Source organism: Fundulus heteroclitus, chromosome 8 (genome assembly GCF_011125445.2).
Source record: "Fundulus heteroclitus isolate FHET01 chromosome 8, MU-UCD_Fhet_4.1, whole genome shotgun sequence".
NCBI classification, from domain to species: domain Eukaryota; kingdom Metazoa; phylum Chordata; class Actinopteri; order Cyprinodontiformes; family Fundulidae; genus Fundulus; species Fundulus heteroclitus.
Window position 1 is genome coordinate 21,657,780 of NC_046368.1, and position 22,084 is coordinate 21,679,863.

General features: G+C 41.0%; 1 protein-coding gene across 1 annotated transcript in view; it reads left to right on the forward strand.

Annotated features, from left to right (window-relative positions):
- The first annotated feature begins 16,987 nt into the window (after positions 1 to 16,987).
- Positions 16,988 to 22,084, forward strand: part of col27a1a (collagen, type XXVII, alpha 1a) — a 90,156-nt gene continuing 85,059 nt past the window's right edge. The window contains exon 1 of the mRNA XM_012867999.3: positions 16,988 to 17,438. Coding sequence (XP_012723453.2) covers positions 17,386 to 17,438 — 53 coding nt within the window. The 5' untranslated portion in view covers positions 16,988 to 17,385. The remainder of the gene's footprint in view (positions 17,439 to 22,084) is intronic.

Genomic DNA, 22,084 nt, shown 5'->3' on the forward strand with positions numbered 1-22,084 from the left:
GACTTGCAGAAGTTAAAAGAGTTGTTACCAAGTTCAAGGACACTCAAGGTTTCAGCAGATGTTTGGTACTGACAGAAGACATAAAAAGTTGAAACCATTGCAAAACAACAAATTTTCTTACCTGAAAAACAACCAACATCTGCTTCAGCATCGCTTCAGTGGTCTAACCTGTGAATACACAACAGCTACCTGTCATCACTGTGGCTGGAGCTCTGCTGTTGCCTTGTCCCTCTGCCTTTGGTTGTTCCTTCCCTTGGAGCAGAGCTTAGTTGTGTCCAAACTGTTTTTGAAATGTTTACTTTGAAAGAAAAATGGCTGTTTTGGGGAGAAAAGGATACTTATTTTTTATTGTTTTTTTAACTGTCTCACTTCGTTTGTGTGTTGCCAATAAGTGGACACCGATCCGTACAAGATATGTTGATTAGAAAAGCTCTTTTTGGCAAGAAAACCATTCTATTTTTGTTTTTTTCTGACATTTGGTACTCATGCTCGACTTTTACAAATGCTACATCACCATCCATGTTTGGTAGCCCATTTTGTTTTAGAGAGGGAGAGCTCTAATAGCAAGGTATAATTTCCTAACTAAGCAGAACATTTTGTGGGAATAAATGTGTTGCATGGATGCAGAAGTCGTGCCGAGAGAAACTAACTCCATATCTGACCACTACAATCTGCTCTCATGGTGTTTATTGCGATATGAGCTTATCACATCAGACATTGATTTTATTTAAATTTTTTGCAGGTACAAACTCACATAGCAGAGCCCAGCAGTAGGAGCGGTCATGTTCTTTGCGTGCCACACAACTACAGCATTCTTCATCATGTTGCGCTTTTTGAAATGCCTTTGTTTCACACAAACACTGCACCTCGGCCAAAATTTATGTAGGTCAATTAATCTTTGCAGCTTTAAAGTGATGGTGCCTTGAGTGTGTGGACGGTATCAATGCAAGGTACACAGATATTGAAACCTTGTGGATTGTCATCAGACAGTGGAAGACGTTTCTGTCTGCACTAGTCTCACGTCCATGCTGAGATTTGCTGCTGTGGCTCGTACCTTGTCTATGTTATGGCTGCCGCTCTAATTCCTCTAAGCTCACCAGCTCTGCTGGGGTCTCGCCTGTTTGTGTTTGTTACATCACAACTGTCTCTCATTAGTGGCAGCGTAGCTTTCTGTGGACAAGGTAACTCATTTGTGACCTGATTATGAAATGAATGAATGAATGAATGAATGAATGAATGAATGAATAAATAGTGGAATAAATATGGTTGCTATAGAATCTTTGTAAAGTTCATTGGTGCAAATAAAGCTCAAAGTGAAGGCTATAGGGACACAAGTGCACGTCATTCGCTGGGATTAAGATCACTTGCACATTGCAATCAAGACTGCAATCATTAGGTCAATGTTTGCAAAGTTGTTACATGGTACAATATGTGGGACACGGTCAGTGTATTGCACCAGCACTGGTTGATTTGGGTGACGGCCCCCCAGACCAAGCCAGTTCATACACATTGGATAACTTTGCTGCAAATAAAACTAAAGGACTTCTTGCCTGAAGGCTTTCATTCAGATGGATAAATTCAAAACATGTACAATGCTTTACTTCCTGTCAACATCCCTACTACATATTAATGGTTTATAAATAACCATGGAGGGATCACAAAAGGCTAAAATTTTGCCACATGATTTTGCAAAAAGAAATATTTTTTCTGTAGATTTAGAAAAAAAGGAATTAGGGATGTAGCTTTATCATTGTCGTGCTATTTGGTAAACCCAGTGCTTCAGGGTTAAGACAGCCCTAGTAAGCTACATTTTGCTGAGAAAGCATGGAAGGCGCCAAGTTAGAGCTTATTTAATAAGAAGGATAACCCACTTTGGCCATGCTCATAGTGATGACTGATGTCAAAAGAGGAAAATGTTATTTCAGTAACAGGACACTAGGTCACAAGACCCATCACTTGGCCTATAGGAAAGTCTTCCAATTTCCTGCAGTCTCCATGGCACAGTAAGTCAGATAATACCTCCCCATCAGAATCGGCTGAAAATGATTCCCAGGCACAGCTACTGGTCTGGAAAGTTTTTGCTGAACAGGAGAGTGTTTAATGTAGAGATGACAATCTAGCAAATCTACATTTAATATTAAAATTGCTTCCGAACTGTTATCAATTCTTCAAAATTTCTTGTGATAAAAATATTGAACACGTCTGTCAGAAAGAATTCAACACATTAGGACACACAAATAAAATATAAAACAATTACAACCATGTTGATTTTTAAAGCATGTACAAATATTTTAAGGAGAAAATATTGTATGTGCATGTTAGAAAAAAAGAGACAGACCAGAGCTGGGATAACGCATTAACAGTGGAACATTTTTGGATCTCTTACTTTTGTCAGTGCTACTTACATCTGATAAAGGCTAAAGGCTGCTTTACACTGGATTAAGACCACCCAAGATCTACATGTTTAACTGTGGCTGAACCCCAACAAATGTTTGATACCTCATATCAGTGTGAATGCAATCAAGATAAGGCTGCTTCTTTATTTATCACAGAATAGATTTTCCAGCACTGCCCTGTTTCCCAGCAAAATGGCAGAATTTCCCTAATATTATGGGAGGTTTTGTGCATCAGTTCTGTTCTTTGTAGGATGAAAAGGCATGATCAGGGAAAAAGTATGATCAGTGCGATGAAATGTTTTAAACTCCATTCAATCCAGCAGCCAGGAAAAGTGACCTGTATGCACAATTTGGAGGTTTGTTCTTCTTCCAAACTGGAAGTCAAAGTCAACTGAGGAGTGTGCAGTGCACACTGATGCCTAAGCGAAAGGTGTCTGAGCATTGGGGCTTTATTGACATAGAGTAGATGGCTTTTGGTTCCTGCTGCTTGGTGCGCTTTGCATTGTCTTTGTACTGAAATGTACTACACAAATAAATTTGCCTTGCCTTGCCTTGCCTTGGTGAGAGCAGCAAAAGGACACCGTTTTTATGGTGGCTGTGGTGCAAAGTGCATTATGATAATTTATTTGCATCACTGCCTGGTACGAGGCCAACATTGTCACCCCTTCTGATTCTCCTATTGACAATTCATGTTCTGCCTGCACAGGTCGTACGGCATGCAAAAGCTACCACTCTTTTCACCACACAACCACGAGTCTAACATACTGACACCATGTTAATAAGCAAATCTGATCTTCTTGCAGAAATATTGTCCCATACTCAAAACAGTCAAGGAACTCACACGCTCCAACAATACTGACAGCGTTCTTGATGTGCTACAGAAATCTCATCGAAGAGCATCTGTGTTCTGGTTGCAGTGCAAACCATTTTTAATGTGTGAGTGCTACACAGTATCAACCACACAGCAAGAACTGCTCAGAGACAACTTCATATCTCTTTGCTGTACATGCCACAATCTGATAAAGCATATGGGATCTGTAGAAACAAGCCTGACATCTCCCCCCACCTTGCTCCAAGAAACAAAAGATCCTAAGCTAATGGCACATCAGCATCGGAGTTCTAGTTTTAATTGTTCTATAGACTTACTGCAGACATGTATTGATATTTTGCCAGCTTTATAAAGTATATTCATAAAAGAAAAAGGAAATGGTAGGACCTAAGCTGTGTATGGACAGGGAATCACCATGGAAGGAGTGAGAGTCTATGAAAAATGAAAGTTATTGTTAAATCCATTATTAAACTTTAATCAGAAAGAAAAGTTTCAAGTTTCCCCTAAAAAAAGTTACCACTTATTTTGCTTTTCTATCATTACACCGTAGGAAAACCATCCAGCATTTTTTGCTTTTTGTTCTTTGGCTGATTAGAATGGAAAAGAGGCATTTTTTGGAGGGGGTTTCTAGGATACAGAAACACAGAGCCTGGTGTAAAAACTAGAGCGCCATTGGGGGTGTGGACTGAGCATCATAATGACCAAGCCAAATATTTGTGTAGTCCATATTCGGGGAGCATAATGAAGTCCTTTTACAGAAGGCATCACTGGAATCTGGACACTGATTTTATGCCAGGGAGAGCAGGTTTCACTGGTCCTGCTGTTTCAACTTAGGCTACCCTGGTCCCCGGTGGCTCAGTGCAAACTGAATACAGAGCCTTATGTTCAGAATAAGAATGAATTATGGCTCTGTTTGACATATAACTGTACTAGAAAAACTGTCAGTGTTGTGTTTTGTCAGCAGACGACGTGGAAATCATACAATGGATTCCACTAAAATAGAAACTTTTTATTGCTGCTTTTTTTAGTGTACCCTGTTAATAGAGGGGGAAGCTTCTGGAGTGAAATTTTAGCGTAAACCATTTAGAGAATTTATAAAGTTCAAACTTACTATATGTGAAATAACCTTTAGGTTTGTCTGAGCCAATGACTGAAGAATTATGGTTAAACAGTACTTGCTTCCGATTCTAGTAGCACATTAATAAGAATGAAGAACATTGACTCAGAATCAAGGATAGACATGGTATTAGAGCTAGCACAGGTAATTAACACAGTGAGAATGCTGGGAAAACAAGTGATTTTCCTATGGGTGCCGGCCCATATTGCAATAAAGGGTAATGAGTTGGCAGACAGATGTGCAAAACATGGTGCAAAAAATAAATAAATAGATTTTCCTCTCAAGTATGAGAAGGCTGAAGTTAAGAGCATCATTAAAACAAATATGAAGAGAGTATGGCAAATAGACAGGGATGATGGGACGACGGGCCGTTTCTATTATTTGATTAATGGAAGTGTAGCAGAGGCAACTGTGTATAGTGGTGAGCTAGCCGTAGAGAGGAGGACATAATATCACATTTGAGACTAGGACATACGGGACTTAACAGTACACTGAAAGTGACAGGAAAACATTTAACTGGGAAGTGTGAGTATTGTGGGGAGGATGCACTGCGTAAGATATGAGCAACAGAGAGACATGTTCAGATCACATTTGAAAGAAAATAAAACCCCATTTATCTTGAAGTCAATATTGCAGGGGTGTTGTCAAGCAGTTATATGTGAAACGACTGTGAGGATTTTAAAAACACAGGATTATTTTTAGAATTTTGTTGGGAGCATTTAACTGATTAGGGGCCTTGCCGGCCCACACTCCATACTGGAAGTGCACCTGCACCTGCAAATGCACCTGCAAGTTGTTTGCCAACCACAGATAAATTACAGAAGAAGGAAGGCGCTGCCAGAGTAGTTGGTTCACAGGTGCATCAGATGAGCTTGACTGCAGCAGTGCAGGAGGAATGTAAAAGATCATGCATAATGTTGGGTCATAATGTCCCCTTTGTCACCGGAGGCTGAGGGAGGCTTTGGTTTTGTCTTTAGGAGACCACAACAAGATAAATGTGATTTTGTTCCAGAATTGCGCCACTCAGGGTGGCAGCATATTGTTGTAGCTCTGTACTTTTGATTGATTTTTTTTTTTCAGACTTTCATTCCTACTTTTCTGGAGGATAATTTGCTTTTTTGATAACCGTTGCTTCATACTTTGCAGTTGAACTGATTTTTGGCAATGTCTTTCGTACTTTTGCTATTTTGTTATGGTGCGTAACCACAGCAACATGGTGGTTTACAACATGGAGCAGCTGATCGACATTGGAAAAGCTGAAATAATACCACAGCTTAAGCCAGAAATCCCAGAGCAGTTAAAAAGGAGGCGCCATGGATGCAGAGCATGAGGAAAGAGGAGAGAGAGAAGGAGGAAGTTCAAACCATCTCTTCCATCCATCATAATGGGCAACGTGAGATCGTTGGCTAAGAAGACGGATGAACTTCAAGCCCTGACAAAGACTCAGGAGTACATGGAATGCAGTGTAATGTGTTTTATTGATAAATGGCTGCAGTATTATATCCCCGACTCCAACGTCTCTCTGACTGGCTTCCAGACTATATGAGCAGACAGAGATTTAAAGAGCAGCGGGAAAAGGGAATGAGATGGTTTATCAGTGCTTGTGAATGTCAGATGGTGTCATCCAGGACATGTTGTTGTGAAGTGTCGTCTCTGCAGTCCAGACATTGAAATCTCGGCAGTCAGTTTCCATTCATATTATTTACCAAGAGAGTTCTCCAGAATTGTTCTGGCAGCTTTTTACATTCCACCCTAAGCTGTTGTCGATAATGCATGTAAGGTCATCAGTTTCGTTGTTGCCAGGATACAGACCCAATTCATTTGTGGCAATATGTAGGGATTTTAATAAAGTCTCACTCTCTTCAGTGCAGACAACGTTTCACCAGTTTGTCAGCTGCTCCACCCAAGAAAACATATAGCTCCAAACCAAGACGTCCTCCGGGGAAATCTGATCCCAATCTGGTTTTTCTCTGCTCTCAATATAAACCTGTTGTTAAGAGACTACCTAGGAAGATGACTGTTAGAAAGTGGTCACAGGAAGCAGAAGAAGCCCTGAAGCAACTGATTCTCTTTGCCAGCCACATGTAGAGGACATCAATGCCATGCCACCAGAACAGTGAGTTGCTTCCCTAATAATAAACCCTGGATCACCAGCAAGCTAAAGGAACTGTTACATAAGAAAAAAACAGGGAGTGATTGAGGAGTATACAGAAGTAGCTCAAAGTCAAGATTAGAGACAGCGAGGAGAAGTACAGAAAGAAGCAGCAGAATAAACTGCTGAGGAACAATATCCAAGATGTGTGGTCAGGGATGAATAAAATCACAGGCTTCAAGCAAAAGGAGGATTGTAGTCTGGACAGAGCCAATGAGCTGAACACATTCTTCAATAGGTTCAGTTCAGGAACGAGCTCATCATCCTGCTCTCCTGTTCCCAGTCAAACAGACATCCCACCCTCCTCTGACCCACAACTTTCCTGTCAAACCTCAGATGTTCCATCTTCCATCTCAGTCATGGATTTTTCTCCTTCTACAAGTTTTCCTTCAACCAAATCAGGTGATGCTCCCTATGCCTCCACCCGAAGTCAGGTAGAGAGGAAGCTAGAGAGAGTGAACCGCATCAAGGCAGCAGGTCCAGATGGTGTCAGCCCCAGAGTCCTGATGGTCTGTTCTGAGCAGCCCTGTGGGATTCTGCAACATCTCTTCAACCTGTTGTGGAACCTTGTCCCTTGTTCCGGTACCAAAAAAAAACTCACCCTTCAGTCATTAACGACCTGTTGCCCTGACATCCCACATCATGAAGGTCCTGGAGAGATGCAGACATGCAACATCTTGCTTGAAACCATGAAGGATCTTAGCTTCCTCAAAAAGTACTGTCTGCTCTGTTGTTTCTTGTAGATGGCTTCACTGTTGAGTCTCCAGTCTAGTCTGTTGTCCAGATGAACACTACCCTAACAATCCTCTTTATAAGACTGTCTTGGGAAAACAGAGAGTCTTCAGTCAGAGGCTTTTTTCAAATTCGCTCCAACACAGAATGCTAAAAGGAATCTTTCCTGCCAACATTCATCAAAATCTACAATAGCTCTTTGAAGAATTTGGATCAATATGAGTTACATCAACATTTAATTTCCCTTTGGGTTCAATAAAGTATATTTGAATTGGAATGTGAATGTGAATACTTCTTACTAAGAACAAACAATTAAAACATTTTAACAGCTAGAAGTACAAAGATACGTTTTTGTGTATAACCAGTGTGGTTAAAAATATTATAAATGTTGAGACCTTTTAAATGTTCCACAATTTGTTTTAGTCCTAGCGTAAGTTAAATATTACTTTAATTGTACAGCATAATTTCCCATAAAGACAGGGATAAAGCAATCTTGTGTTTTGCAAGCTTTGATAAAGACTGAAAAGAGCATTAATAATTATTTAGTCTCCACTTCATTAAAGCAAAAGGTTCAGGACACACAAGCAGTCCACACACTAATGCTTAACGTGTCAGATATGATGTGAGGGTTTCTGTAACTGAGGGCACACTGCACAAAACAAAAACAGAATTGCAGTTTTTAAAGAAGGCTTGGAGTACATACTAAACAGACTGATTTCAGCAGATACTGCATTTACCACATGAAACACTAGGACTCACACACTGATGAAGGATCACAGACGACATGTTTTGTCTAAAGCCAGTCAAAACACAACAGAAGGCATCCGACTCCCATGCACACTCCTGCGAGAGTGAGAGTTTAAGGATTAAAGGAAAATACTACTTGGTTGCTGAAATGCACCAAATAGCTGTTTGACGACAGCCAATTAAACTTTAAGACGTAGATGAACGTGACCAAAATACAGATTTGGCTTAAAAAGAATCAAATGACCGATTGAGAAAGGGTCAAGTCTGATCTTCTCACACACTAACAGATCTTTCGTGCCAATGCCACATTGTCTCCCTTTCTCTAACTTGAAGAAAACCTTTAATCTCACCTCACTCCAATGTTGTCTTTTTTAGGGAAAGAGGAGATTTTCAGTGGATTGTCCTAAAAGGCCTGGCAGTCGGGAGGAACTGATGAAATGGATGCATAACGTCTGAGTCAAGCGTCTGCATCGCTATTCTGTGGAAATTAAACATTTCAGCTGCTCGTGTTTTTAAACCAAGAACGTGTTACATTAACCTGTCTGGATTTGTATTTGTGGAGAGGTTTGTAGATAGTTAGATATAGACTCCATTAAAATGGTCAGTATGCTTATTTATACGATGTCATTCTATTTAGTTTTACAATACTGTCAAAATGAAATATTACAACATTGCAGACATCCTATAAAAAAACACACATTCACATCAGTCTTTCTGCCCTCTGTTGACATGCTGATGTGGGCTGTTACATGACGTAACCTTTGTAGAGATAAAATCTAAATGTTGCTCAACAAGTTTATATTATCCAACATTGAACAACTCCCCATTTTATTCACCCACACACAAGGAAGAACATTCAGCTGGCAATTAATTACCTTCAACTGCTCCTCATCTTAGTTTCTTACAACAACATATCCTGCAACACAGTGGGTAACTTACAACACTGTGGAATTTTAACTTAAAAAACAACGCCGGTATAGAAACATATTTCACACTTCTGCAATAGTTGTTGTGTGCAGTGCTGACACTCGAGGCCAGTCTGCAATCCTACCCCCAAAAGAGCTTCCCTCCCCTCGATAGGTTATTCTGGTGTTGTTATGAGAGGTCAACATGCTTATTATGGTTGTGGCTACGTTTTTGGGGTGGCTGTCTTCTCCATTGTGCCAAGACTAGGAATGCTTTGCTGAAGAAATGCCAGGGAGAAGAAAAAAAAGAAATATAATATAACTGGGAAGAAAGAAGCAGCGAGGGAATTTATGCAGAAAAGATATAAAAAAAAATGACAAGATAGTGTGCAGAAAATGATGGTGACATAAAATGTGACTGTGCGCATTCACAAGTTTGTTTGACCATTTTCCACCCCGCAGTGTATCACCAAAGCATCCGCAGGAAGGAGACAAAACCAGGAACACAAACAAATGGACAGAACCACCTGTAAAGGGAAAAATACAAACCACTGAGACACTCCACACACATACACACACACACACACATGCGTGTGTGCTTTCCACACTCAGACACTCATTCCTTGTATGAACAGTCGTCCTATGCTTGGTGAAGCTGAGAGAGACAGCACTGTCTGGGTTTGTGCCGCTACCTCGCTAACCTCTGCTACTGCCCGCCATGGAAATACACGTTCATAGAAGGGGGCTGTATTTACAAGATGTTTATTTGTTGGGTGACATTATGTTATTTATTTTTCTTATCCAGTGCACTGAAAACAAGCCTGTTAAAGATATTTATTTGCAGTTACATAATTAAGTGGATAAGATCACAGAGATAATTTCATGAGTTATAAAAACCTTACATATTTTGTCATATTTCACTTAAAATAAAAGCTGCATACAAAGAAAAATGTGTTTTTCACTCTTACAGTGGCTTGCAAAAGTAATTGCTTCCCTTCACTCTGGTGACCTTAAATAAATTCCAGAGCAATCACAGATCTGATTGTTCTGGATTTACAGAGCATTCAGATCTGATCTGTAAATTTATCTAAGTATGTTTACAGCTGTTCTATGAGGGTTTTTTATATATTTTAGATCATCGGTGAGTGAACAGAATGAGAAAGACTAATAAGCACAGCCGAACACTTGGAAAAAGTTTTTGAAAAGTTTGAGCACAATCAGTTTATGAAACCATGCCCCAAGCTTTGAACATCCTACATAACACTATTCCATCATCATATGAAAATGGAAAGAGTGCAGCAAGACTGCAAACCTACTAAGACGCAGTCATCCACCTAAACTGACATGCTGGGAGAAACCGCTAAGAGGCTTGTAGTAAATAAAGAGGAGTTGCAAAGATCCACAGCTCAGGTGAGAGAATGATGAAACTTTTAGTCGTGCCCTCTGCAAATTTGGCCTTTATAGAGGTCTGACACCAAAAAAAAAAGGTTGCTGTTGAAAGAGATTTAAAAGACATTGCACTCACACTTTACCACGTGTGATGTAGCAAACATGTGGAAGTTGCTCTATTCAGATGAGAAAGAGGTGAACCTTTTTCACCTTTTTTCACTAGAAATGAAGCATGAAACCCACAATGAAACATGACGGTGCCCGCATCTTGCTGTGCGGACGCTTCTTCTTCAACAAGGTGGGCGAACATACTTGAGTTCATGTAAAAGTGGTTAAACCAATGCAAAGAAAACATCTTCCATGTTTTTATTTGTGGATTACCTTGAAGAGCATGCATCATTTTCATCCACCTCACCTCCGTGTAATAATTTGAGTTGGTCTATTTCATAGAATCCCAATAGAATACACACAGATTGGGACAATATCCTTCGCAAAGCAATATAGCATCTTTGACCTCATTTAGTTTTCTGTATCTTTTAGGCTCAATAAAGCACATACAGACGTTCTCTCAAGCGTAAATACTCATTTTCACTCAGACGGCGAGATGCTTCCCTTCAGGCCAGGACTGAGGATGGACCTGCCAGCTTCCTAACTAGAAGACAACAAGCTCCACATCTCAGCTAGACGTACTACTTATTCGCAACAGCACTAGCATTTAGATAAATATAAACCATGTGAAACTTGTGAACACCCGACCAAGCCCAGCGCGTCGTTTTCTTTTGCTTCAAATCCACAGAACACTTTACGGGATGTTTATGTGTGTGTGCTGCACGTCGCTGACTGTAAACAGTGATATCCAAAAAAGCTGTGTTGCTGTTACTCTTGTCATTCATCAAAGAACGGGCTTGTGTCCTCACCAGGCCCAGGCTGCAATTTGGGCTCAAGGCGTGGCCCGGCACCCATTGGGTTGTGTCCGCCCTGCGTACCAGTAATGACCCCTTCCCTATGGGGAGCGTTTGATCTGGGCTGCCTGTGTGCTTCGTCAAGGACCTATTTCGGGAGCGTGGAGGGGATAAAGGGAGCTTTCATACTTGGTGCCAATGACCATAATTAAGCTGCTTTAAGGGGTGGCAGTGAGCGCAATAGCGAGCAGAGAGTTTGTAATTTGGAAGATGGAGGCAGAGTAGCTCATTGGAAGAGCATGGGAGGGTCAGGTGGCACCCAGTGCTGAAACACAAGGCTCAGAGTGTGTGTGTGTGTGTGTGTGTGTGTGTGAAGGGGGCTGTAAAGTGCATGTTAATGACTTACGTCCATTATCACCCACCCTTGTGGCCGGCTGGCCAGCAGCCTGGGGTTAAAATGAGCGAGGATCCACAAACACTGAGGCAGCCTGTCAGCCTTCCCTTCACATTGTGACTAAAGGCAACCTTTCAGTCTGAAATGCCTCTGGCCAGTCAGCTCAAAAAGTAAGCACGGCGTTTGTGTCGCCTCTGTAGCTGTGTTTATCCACTCATTTTGGAGAAAGCAGCCTTCATCTTGGTTCTCTGCTTCAATAACATCCCTCAGAGTACTAACATTCAGTTAGATCTGGACTTTAATTTCTCCCCATCTCTCAAGTTATTCCAATTACTCCCTTTAGATGGATTTAATCGCAACCAAAATAGAGCTTTATTTGTGTCTTATTTAAAAAAAAAATGTCTGAATTATGACGGGATGATGTCCAGGCTAATATCTGTTTCTTAAATATACACTTGATCAAGTTACACAAAAGCAAAAATTAAACTTAATACATCCTTTTCTTACTCAAAATATCATCAAAGCATAAAGAAATTGTGATGCTGTCAATTTTTTATTTTATTTTTTAGCAATTCCTTACCTTTACTTTCAAAAAAAGAGCGACACATGAATTTAGGCTCTGGTGTAATTCAATGTTTTTTCACTGACAGAAATATCTGTAAACAGGTCCAGTTTTTGGTATTTATGAACATCCTAATTGCTTTATGTTTGATTCTTTTTGTAGATGTATTTTCCTATTGTTGCTATGCATGAAACCTTCTAGATCTCATTTTCAAATCAACGTTTTTGTCCATTCTCTCACTTGAGCATGACAACTAACCTGAAATCCCTCGATTTCTCCCAGTTGTGAATAAAAATTTCTCACAGTGGTTTTTTTTGTTCCCACCAGGTCATGCTGAGACGTCACTGTTGCTGCATAGGAATACACTGTTGTTCCTGCTTCCCTACTTCAGTTCTCAGAAATTCTCTTCAAGTATTTTCCATTTGTAGCCAATACACAAGACCTACTGCTTGGTTGGTACACCTCAGTATCGGAAATATATTTAATTTCAGGAATTTAACACGAAACGTGAAACTCACCCGATTCCTTACACACAGTGATGTATTTAAAGCGTTCCTTTTTGTTCATTTTTAATGTCTATGGCTAACAGGTAATGAAACCTCAAATTCAGTTTCTCAGACAAATGTAAATATTCCATAAGATTTGCAATGACATTTCAGTACAGAGAAGTTGTGTCTGATACGATCATGGGGGAAACTGCTTACTCATCGACGCCGTACATAAGAAGGCTGAGTCACAAAAGGTCACTGCTAAAGAAGCCGGCTGTTTAGAGTGCTGAGTCAAGCACATCACTAGAAAGCTGCGAATGAATGAAAAATGTGGGAAGACACAAAAAGATTAAGATGCACCTGCAGCATGAAAGGATTGTGAAGCAAAAGTAATTCAAGACTTTGGGGGAGATTTATAAGGTGTGGTTTGAAGTCAGTGTTTCCACAAGGACTTCAAGTGTCACATCCCTTGTGCAATGCTCCTTCTAAACCAGAGACGACATCAGAGGTCTCTTTCATGGGGAGAGAAAAAAAATTGATTGTTGCACAGTCCAAAGACCTCTTTTTAGGTACATTTAGATTTTTTTTATTTTTTTTAGGAAATCAAGGTCCTGGAGTCTTATGGAAAGGTGGAGAGACCGCATCTAACTTGCTTTGGGGTCCAGCGTGAGTCTTTCTCAGTCAGAGGGGATTTGGAAATTGATACTTGTCAATCCACAGCATTTCACTAATTCTAAGCGCACTTCAGGATTCTCTTCAGGTTTAGGTGCGGGTCCAGGTTATATTATTGCAGCAGTACTATGGAGTATTCATCCGTAACTATCAAAGACATGCAAACTAAAGCATAAGTTAAGAGGGCACCCCAAAGGCTTAACACTAAAGTATACAATAAAACAGAGGGAAATTCAATCAGTCAATCAAATAATTGTAAAACTTTTTTTCAAGAGAACGATACCAGCAGGAATAAAGCTTTTCTTTTACAGCTTGTCTTGGGGACCTGAAGCCTTTTACCAGATGTGCGGAAATTTAAAAATCACTGAACACTGGGTGAGCGTTGTCAGTACATATGCACCTGGCTAAACGCTGTAACTCCTTGGTGCACAGCAGTTCAACACTCAGCTGAGACTCCCTTAATAGTTGGCTTGACCATCGCACAATCTGGTCCTCCTTTAGAGGCAGACGGCCAAACCAAGATGAGATAAAACGACAGAACCGACTCAGTAAAAGCCAGATAAAAGAGTGACAGTATAGAGACATGGAAGCACAATGACTCCCGTAGACAAGAAAAGACGCTGATGACTCTTCCTGCTCACTACCTCACAGTTTTCACTTTGAGTCAATGGTGGGCCCAAGTTATTATTCACAGGTCGCATCTGTTCAATTCTCTGTCAGTTTATAACTGTGGTCTACGACTGAGTGTGCTTTTTCCTAAAAATCAATTGCCATGACCTTGGGTTTTCCTGTGTTGGGGTGCAGGAGGGAGTCCTTGCACCAGGGACAAAGGTAGTCAACAACAGGTTTGTGGCTGTCTTCTGGACCATCACGTAGGCTAAATATTACAAAATCATCTGCATACTGCACAATAAAAAAGTTCCCAAGAGAGCTGTGGCATACTTGTTCAGGGGATAAAAATCAAAGGGAAGAGCACACACCCTTGTGGTCACCCAGCTGAAGGAAACTTTTTTTATTAAACAAATTCATTAATTTGGTCGTTTGCGTCCTGAATGTTAAATAGGTTAAATTCTATGAGATTGCTACTAAAGTAAACCAGTCTGTAAGCCCCTGGATTAACATGTGCGGCTCTTAGGATTCCTCCAAATAAAGGCTGGTAACTGTAGAATGATATCTGTCATTTAAACATGCAAGGTTAATCTGAAGCAGTGTGTTATGGTAGTAGACATAACATGCCCTTTCTTGGATAACAGCCACACTGACATCAACCAAAGAAGTTGCTATGAAACATGATAGGATCAATCAATCCACTGTTTATACTCACTTATCTATGCAGGGGTGTTGCGGGGTGCTACTTCCTATCTCCAGCAGTCATTGGGCAAATGGGAAGGGTACACTCTGGACAGGTCACCAGTCCATCACAAAGACACAACCACTCCTAGCTAAAGGGAAATTTGGAGAAACCAGTTAACCTAACAGTCATGTTAGGTTAACTGTGGGAAACAAGCTGGAGTACCTGGAGAGAAACCAGGCATGCACATGCAACCTAACTGCAGAAAGACCCCACACTGGGATTCAAACCCAGGACCTTCTTGCTGTAAGGCAAGAGTTCTTCCAACTGCACCACTGTGCATCCCAAAACAGTTCAGGCAGATTCCATAGAGGAACTAGAAAGTATCACCAAGCGGAAGATGAGGACATGAACACAGTTTTCAATAGGCCAGCATTTCTATATTCATTTTTGTACGCAACATTCCTCTTTTTTTTTTTTTTTTTTTTTTTAGTAATCATCACAATTAGCAGAAACAGATGCTTGAAATACACAGTGTCTTAAACAGTATATGTCCCACAGTGTTGCACGTGAGCCTGAAAGAGAGTCCTCTCGGGTGCCCCCTTATTCAGGGGTCACCACAGTAAATCATTACAACTTGCACACAGACTTGGCACCATTTTTACACCGGCTGCCCTTCCTCACATAACCAGGATTTAAACCCACGTCTCCCAAGATAAAGTCAAAAATTTAAACTACTACACCACAGAGTGACTCTGTGTTGTACATGTTTAAATGAAATTATCAAACTTATAGAGCTGCTCAAAGCAACGTGCTCCTTAAACCTTAGTCATCATATCACCATTGGCAGCAACCTCTGCTATTAAGAATTTAATACAATATGCAATATGCTGTTGTAATGGAGCATAACCCAAGTGTGCTTAAACTTAAAGTCGCAAATTGATGGCTAGATAGCTTCTTGGGATTTCCTGCTCAAGACCAAAATTCAGGATTCAATCAATTATGGAAAGTCTTCAATTTCCTGAAGAAGCAAAACAACCCTGTTCGTTTTCAAAAATAGTATGTTATTTTTATATATATATATGTTTGGTATGTTGTTATTGTCAAATGTGAGACTGTCAAGTATTATTGTGTGGTGGACCAAATGCAGGTAAATGGAATGCAGCAATAAAGATGTTTAATAAAAGTACTATTCAACGTCCAAAAATCCAAAGGTCAAGAATAAGAGACAGGGCAGAGACAGAGAACACATCTAAAACAAAAATCATCAGCATAAAATGTAGACAAACTAACAACAAAGATAAGCAGAATCTACAGAAAGAACCAGAGGGGAACTTATACAGGGGAGAGGTGATCAGTGGGAGAGCAGCTGAGTAAGAGTACCAGAGAACAGAGGCAGATCCAGTCTAATTGGATGAATAGTAGAATACAACTTGACCTGAGAAAGACTGAATACACAAAGACAACAGGAGCTAGAGAGACAGGAGTTAAAGAAAGCAGGACAATAAACCAGAAAATTGGATTGAAAAAAAACCTTAGGTAATCAAGACTACAAATCTAAATGAAATAAACTTAGCTACACAACAGAATAAGCACAAAGTATAACGTATAATGACAAACAGCTCTTTATGTCCATTTGTGGTCAGAAGTGGATTTGGCCTTGGAACTCCTACAAATGCCATTGTTCCCTCGTTCTATTGTTGACTCATGAACATGGATCTTAAGTGAGGCCTGCAAGGCTTTAGATGTACTTTGTACTTTTGTGACCTCCCTGAGGAGTCGACAATCTGCTCCTTTATTTACTCCTTCACTCCTTTGGAATTAGTAGGGTGGCCACTCCTGGGGAGGTTCACACTGCATTGTGCTTTCTCCATCTATGGATAATGGTTGCCTCTGTGGCACTCTGAAATCCATAAGCCTTAGTAATGGCCTTTCCAGGGTAATATATTGTAATGCCTTTACTTCTTGTTTTTTGTTTGTTTGTTTGTTTGTTTGTTTTTGCTTTTTTATTATTGAGGCCTGCTTTTTGAGATATTTTTTGTCCTACTTCATGCTTTCTGACAGGTTCACTTCACTTAAGACTTAAATTAATACAATAATTGAAGTCTTAAGTGAAGTTTATTATGATCATAAATAATCTCAATAAATGTATTGAGACGTATACTTGTGGGGGCCGTCAGTGGCACATGCGCCACAGCTTGAGAACCGCAGGTGCAGGTATATAAAGACACTCTTTGTACGCCCTGGAAACATTCGGTGCGCATCCTGCCCAACCTTGTCACCGTGGTTCATTCAGATGGTTAACCAGAGTTTTGGGGCAGAATCCGTGTGGCCAACCCCCTGAAGAAAGAGGCGTGTAGTTGCTCTCTCCAACCGCTGGGCTTGTAACCTGACACCTGACTGCGCGGTTGGTTTGCCATCGTTTATACCCCTAGAAAGCCTATTTAAAAAGGAAAGCGACGAGTCCGGCGCTCCTGACACGGCAACTCCGCAGAAAAGAACCCCACGCAGCTTCCCTCTCCGGCCGCAGCGTCCCTCATTCTGGATCGGCATAAATGAATGAACCACAAGGGAATATCGCCAGACGATCGCAACCTGGAAACTCTCTCTTGCCCATCGAGACAACCGGGAGGATTCTATGTCGAGCTTGACAGGCAGCTCAGCATGACTTTTTGCGTCTGGAACTTGTCCAGCATCTCAAGATTGTCAAATGCGTAAAACGACGGCCGGTGTTTTCTGCCTCCCCCGCAAAGGAGTCACGCTGTGATTAACGGATCAGGTTTTTGACTGGCAGGACAAATGAATACAAATGAATTTAGGCACCCGAAGGAGAGCTTGCAGAACCTCTCATCTAGATACAAAGTAAGTCGCGTTTTATGTGCTTTTGTCGGACTCATTCAGAAATATGGGGTGTGCTTGAATGTGATGTACCGGCTGGCGCTGGTCCACGACTGATCTCCGCATGGGGCAAAAGGGAAGTTCTGAATATCGATCAGACACTTTTATAGCACATAGCAATGCTTTGCATTTAGTTTTGGAATACGAATTGGTTTTCCCGAATCATTCTTAAAATAAAAATATTAACGTTACCTACATGACACTGCATTTCGTGTTTATTTTTTTTATTTATTTTTTTATTTTTTTACATTTTTGGCAAGCTTGCACAAGCTTACATGCAACAGCAACAGCATTACATTGCATGGTTTACTAAACTAAATCTTTTTGACAAATCAGGAAAGCAAGGCAAATGTTACGACCTATAAAGTTTAACGACAGGCATCTCCTGCGCCGTTAGAAATTTCCCAAGTTTTCTCTTTTACGCATTCTACACGGTCCCCTTTTACGCACTGCAAATAATCCACTAGGGCTTTAAAGGAAGCATTATTACAACTGACTGGGGTGCTTGTGATTGGGTCATTTCATTTCATCTGAAGTGGGTGTTGATAGGTTGCAACTGACCTGATTCAAAACGCTGTTTTTGCAAAGGTTTTTGGCCTTCGGGATAAATCTCTGAATGGAAGGCAATCACTCATTCATTCTTTCATTCAGTCATTCATTGTTTAAGGCGTGCACCACCTGAGCTGATATTTGCTCTTGAAATTACCTGGCACGCCTTTAATTACCTCCAGGGATTCCGCCACTGCCTGGTTGTTTATTGTACAAGGAGATGGTCAGAGTTGACCCTTGGCTGCTATAGTTACGCAGAGTCGCACTAATCGCTCAATACAGCAATCGATCTGCTTTATTTCAACACGCGTCCACATGGTGTCGCCCTTTGTGTCTAACTAATTGCACCGTTTGCACAGGTAACATAGTTCTTTGGCGTGTATTACTATGAACACGGTTTTTATCGTTGAAACTCGGTTGCAAAGGCTATCTTTTATTAAGTGCCTTGTCAACACGTGCAGACGCTGGCACAATCCAGACTCCGTGTCTGCAGATGTTTATGCATCATTTACAAGACCGAATGAGGACATTTAAATAATTAGTCACCAAGCAAGGGCAGACTGGATGTGTGGGTGCATCACCGGGTCCTCATCAGCATCAGCATTCATCAGTGTCAGCTCATCCAGAGGAATTTTCCGCTGTGTGTCTGTGTGTGTGTGTGTGTTCAGTGGGGTAGGGTCTCCTTTGGGGAAACCTGCAGGGAATCAGTGAGTAGTCTAAACACACGAACAGAAATGGAAACTATACACTGGGCTTTCTGTGTCTAACCACTACACTCCCACTACCTCCACCCGACTACACCTTCCTTCTCCGGCAAACCAACCTTGAACTGAAGAAAAACTGCAGGCGTCTGTGTGTGTCAAGACAGTTGCAGTAAATCCAGTGCAGACTTTTAGTCAGTGTCTAAGGGAATCCTTTCACATATTGAAGTTTACATTTAGAAATGTAAAGCTCGCTCTTAAAATGACAGCTATTACTTGGATGGTAAAACACAAAATAATCCAGTTTCAGCAGATAGGTCTGCCTCAGAATTCTGAGTTTCAAACAGCGTAAAAACCCTTGTCTCTTTTACTGGATGACTTTGTGGGAGAGATTGCTCACACATCTTGCATTTTGTCCACTCAGCTCAGGGTAGAATTCCCGACGGGACTCGTGTCATAGCTCATAGTTGCAGCAAGAAAACCACACTAGTCTGAACGTACAGATGTCAGCCACGCCGAATCCTTTTAGTGCAACAATCTTCAGCTGCTCTGCGAAAGAAAAACCCCTCTACCTGTCAGTTCAAAAGTACAGTAATGAAAATCTAAACAGGCTACTGAGAACTTTGAACGGGCCCAAGCCAAGGAAAACAGTGCCGCTTCCCGGGGAAAGACTTGTTCCAGTTTCCACAGATGCAAACTGCACAAGGAACAAAAACGAAAGCTGTCTTCGCCGCCGCAGCGGCAACAACCGATGCATTCATGACTCCCTTTCCAGAGGATGGATCTCTAAGTTGATAAGACTAAATCAGACTGTAATCAACTTGGAGTCTGGGAGATACACGCACACACACGTCCTGAGTAAACCGCAGCCAGCTGTGTGTGGGGGATGACTGTGATGAATCTGTATTAGCGCGAGACGCAGACACCACAAATATACGTGTTGCACACATGCGCTCTGATTATAATTATCCGGGTCTGAAGGGGTAACTGCTGCTTGCCAGCGCTTCGACTAATTGTCGAATCCTTTAAGCACAGAGACGCACACAGCTCTTTGTCAGAGAGGTAGTGCAGGTAAAAAACGGTTACTTTCATTCCCACGTCTCTGTGTTTGGAGCTCAGCTTGTCTTGCCTCTCTGTGGCCCTTTAGGCACAGCTGTTATACACATTTCCTGCTCCGATGTGTGTATGATCATGTGTGTCTGGATGACCTCCAGGGGTAAACAGTGGCTCCCCTGCCTGTCACTAGAGCTCGGTTCCCCCCTCTGAGTTCTCAATACTAACTTGAGCCAGTCTTTAGGTTCTGCCATACGCCTGGTCGGCGTAGAGACTGCTGAGAGGGATCTTTTTTTTTTTTTTGCTCCGTCTGTGGATGCATGTTGGTTTTGGGGAAAAGAGTTATTGGATAAGTGTACAGTAGTATCTTTGCCTCCAAAACCCACAACCTGCGGCTTTGTGTGTTTGTGCGTGGGTTTCAGAGAGAGGTGCTCTAAGTGCTTTTGCAGAATCTCATCTTCTCGTTGTTATATCTGTGGAAAATCAGTCGCTGAGAGTTGTTTTTGTTACGGAATGCGTTTTGGTTGGACGTTAATGTTAATCTCAGGCTAATTTATGAATCAGTGTTGTATACAGGCATTTGCCACGTGTTTCCTATTAACAGAGTTGCTTGAAGCTTTCAGTAAGAGTGTTTCTCTTAGAGGTCCCCCAGAGAAGCATTTTTTGAACATTTCCAAATGATTGCAAGACAGATTATATTTGCGAACTGAAGGAAATCTTGTTGCCCAAACGCGGTCGACTTTAACAAGGTGTTTAATAAGTCAATAAAATCAAATAACTTGACAGCAACATTCAGTTAAATGTGGACATTTGCTATTTCAAAACTGACTCCATGGAAATAATTTTGGGAAATGCAACTAGAGGTACTGAAAATTAAACTAATGAAAACCCCAATATCAATGAATGCTCAACAATGTTCTTTACAAAGCTCTCAAAAGTGCACGTTAACAAAGCCCCTGGCATTTACTAATCCTCCTACCACATTATTCATGTTGCACAGTTGCACAGGAAGACAAAATGGGCCAAAATGAATGTAAGTCACTGTGCATTTGTCACCGTGTCAAACAAGATCTAATAACCAGTTAGACCAGATTGTTTTGGACATTTCAAAACTTTCTACCGCATAAGTGCTCCAGCATTTATTGTCCATGTATAGCACACATGTGTAGCGCTGCTGCAGAGTTGGTACAACTACTGCTCAAATATCAAATATTACAGCCATGGTCCAATTATAACCTTACTATTGAGCTCAAGCCATGCGCTGCTGTCTTTACTAATAAAGATTCACTCACCTGTACATACCAGATGCTTGAAACTCAAAGGCAAACTCTAGGCTCTGCCTGCTTTGACTATCCTGGCTAATAAATATCCGACCACTTCGGAGCGCACGTAGGCAATTTCAGTTTAATTGCTAGAAAGTTGGTTAATCCTTAAAGATTAAAGATAGTCACCAATAGTCAAGCAAACAGTATTGCAACTGATTCTTTTAAAAAGATGTGTTAAAAAGATAAAAAATCAACAGAAGACAAATTTCCAAGTGGGGAAAGTCTGAGGTTGTTCACCTGCCCCGCCAACAAAATGCAATAAGCCTGCCTTGTATCTAAAGCTTCTCTCTTAGCTGCATTAAACTGTTTGACTGCATTTCCAACATTAAGTCTTTCACATCCCATACAAGCCCCTTTACTGAGCACGCTGAAATTGTTTTTAAATAGCACAAAATGATGAGAACTGCACTATTATTATTAACTTGTAATGCCAACTATGGAGTGTGCACTAAGTGTATCACATAGGACACAGCTGGTTGTCAAACCCACAACTGAAACACATTTAGGATTGGATTTCCAGTGATGCTTTTTAATTGTTTAAACGGTTGGAGCGTGGATCTGGGTATGACCACACACCCAAGTTGAGTGTGTGGGAAGTGGCAATTGATCTGGTGCTAAGTGCAATTAGCAAACAGCAACTGTACCACACTTTATTCGTGACTGCTTCTAATGAGATATAGACTGTCGAAAGTGCCGTACAAACTGTTTTACCTGCAAATTTTACTATATGTGATACATAACCATATTGGATACTGAACTCGGGGCTGTTTTGTGATCTGTGACTTTCCCAGCCATTCTTGTTGCATTTTCTCCAGGCATTCTAATAATCTTATTAGCTTCATATTATAACTATGCATCCACACGCTGCCAGGTACAGCTGCACAATATCTCAGAGTACATAGGTCATTGCATTAGCAATTGTAAAGGACTGCTTGTACGCAACATTTGCTAGGGTTTTATAATGAAACTGTCAAACAATCAC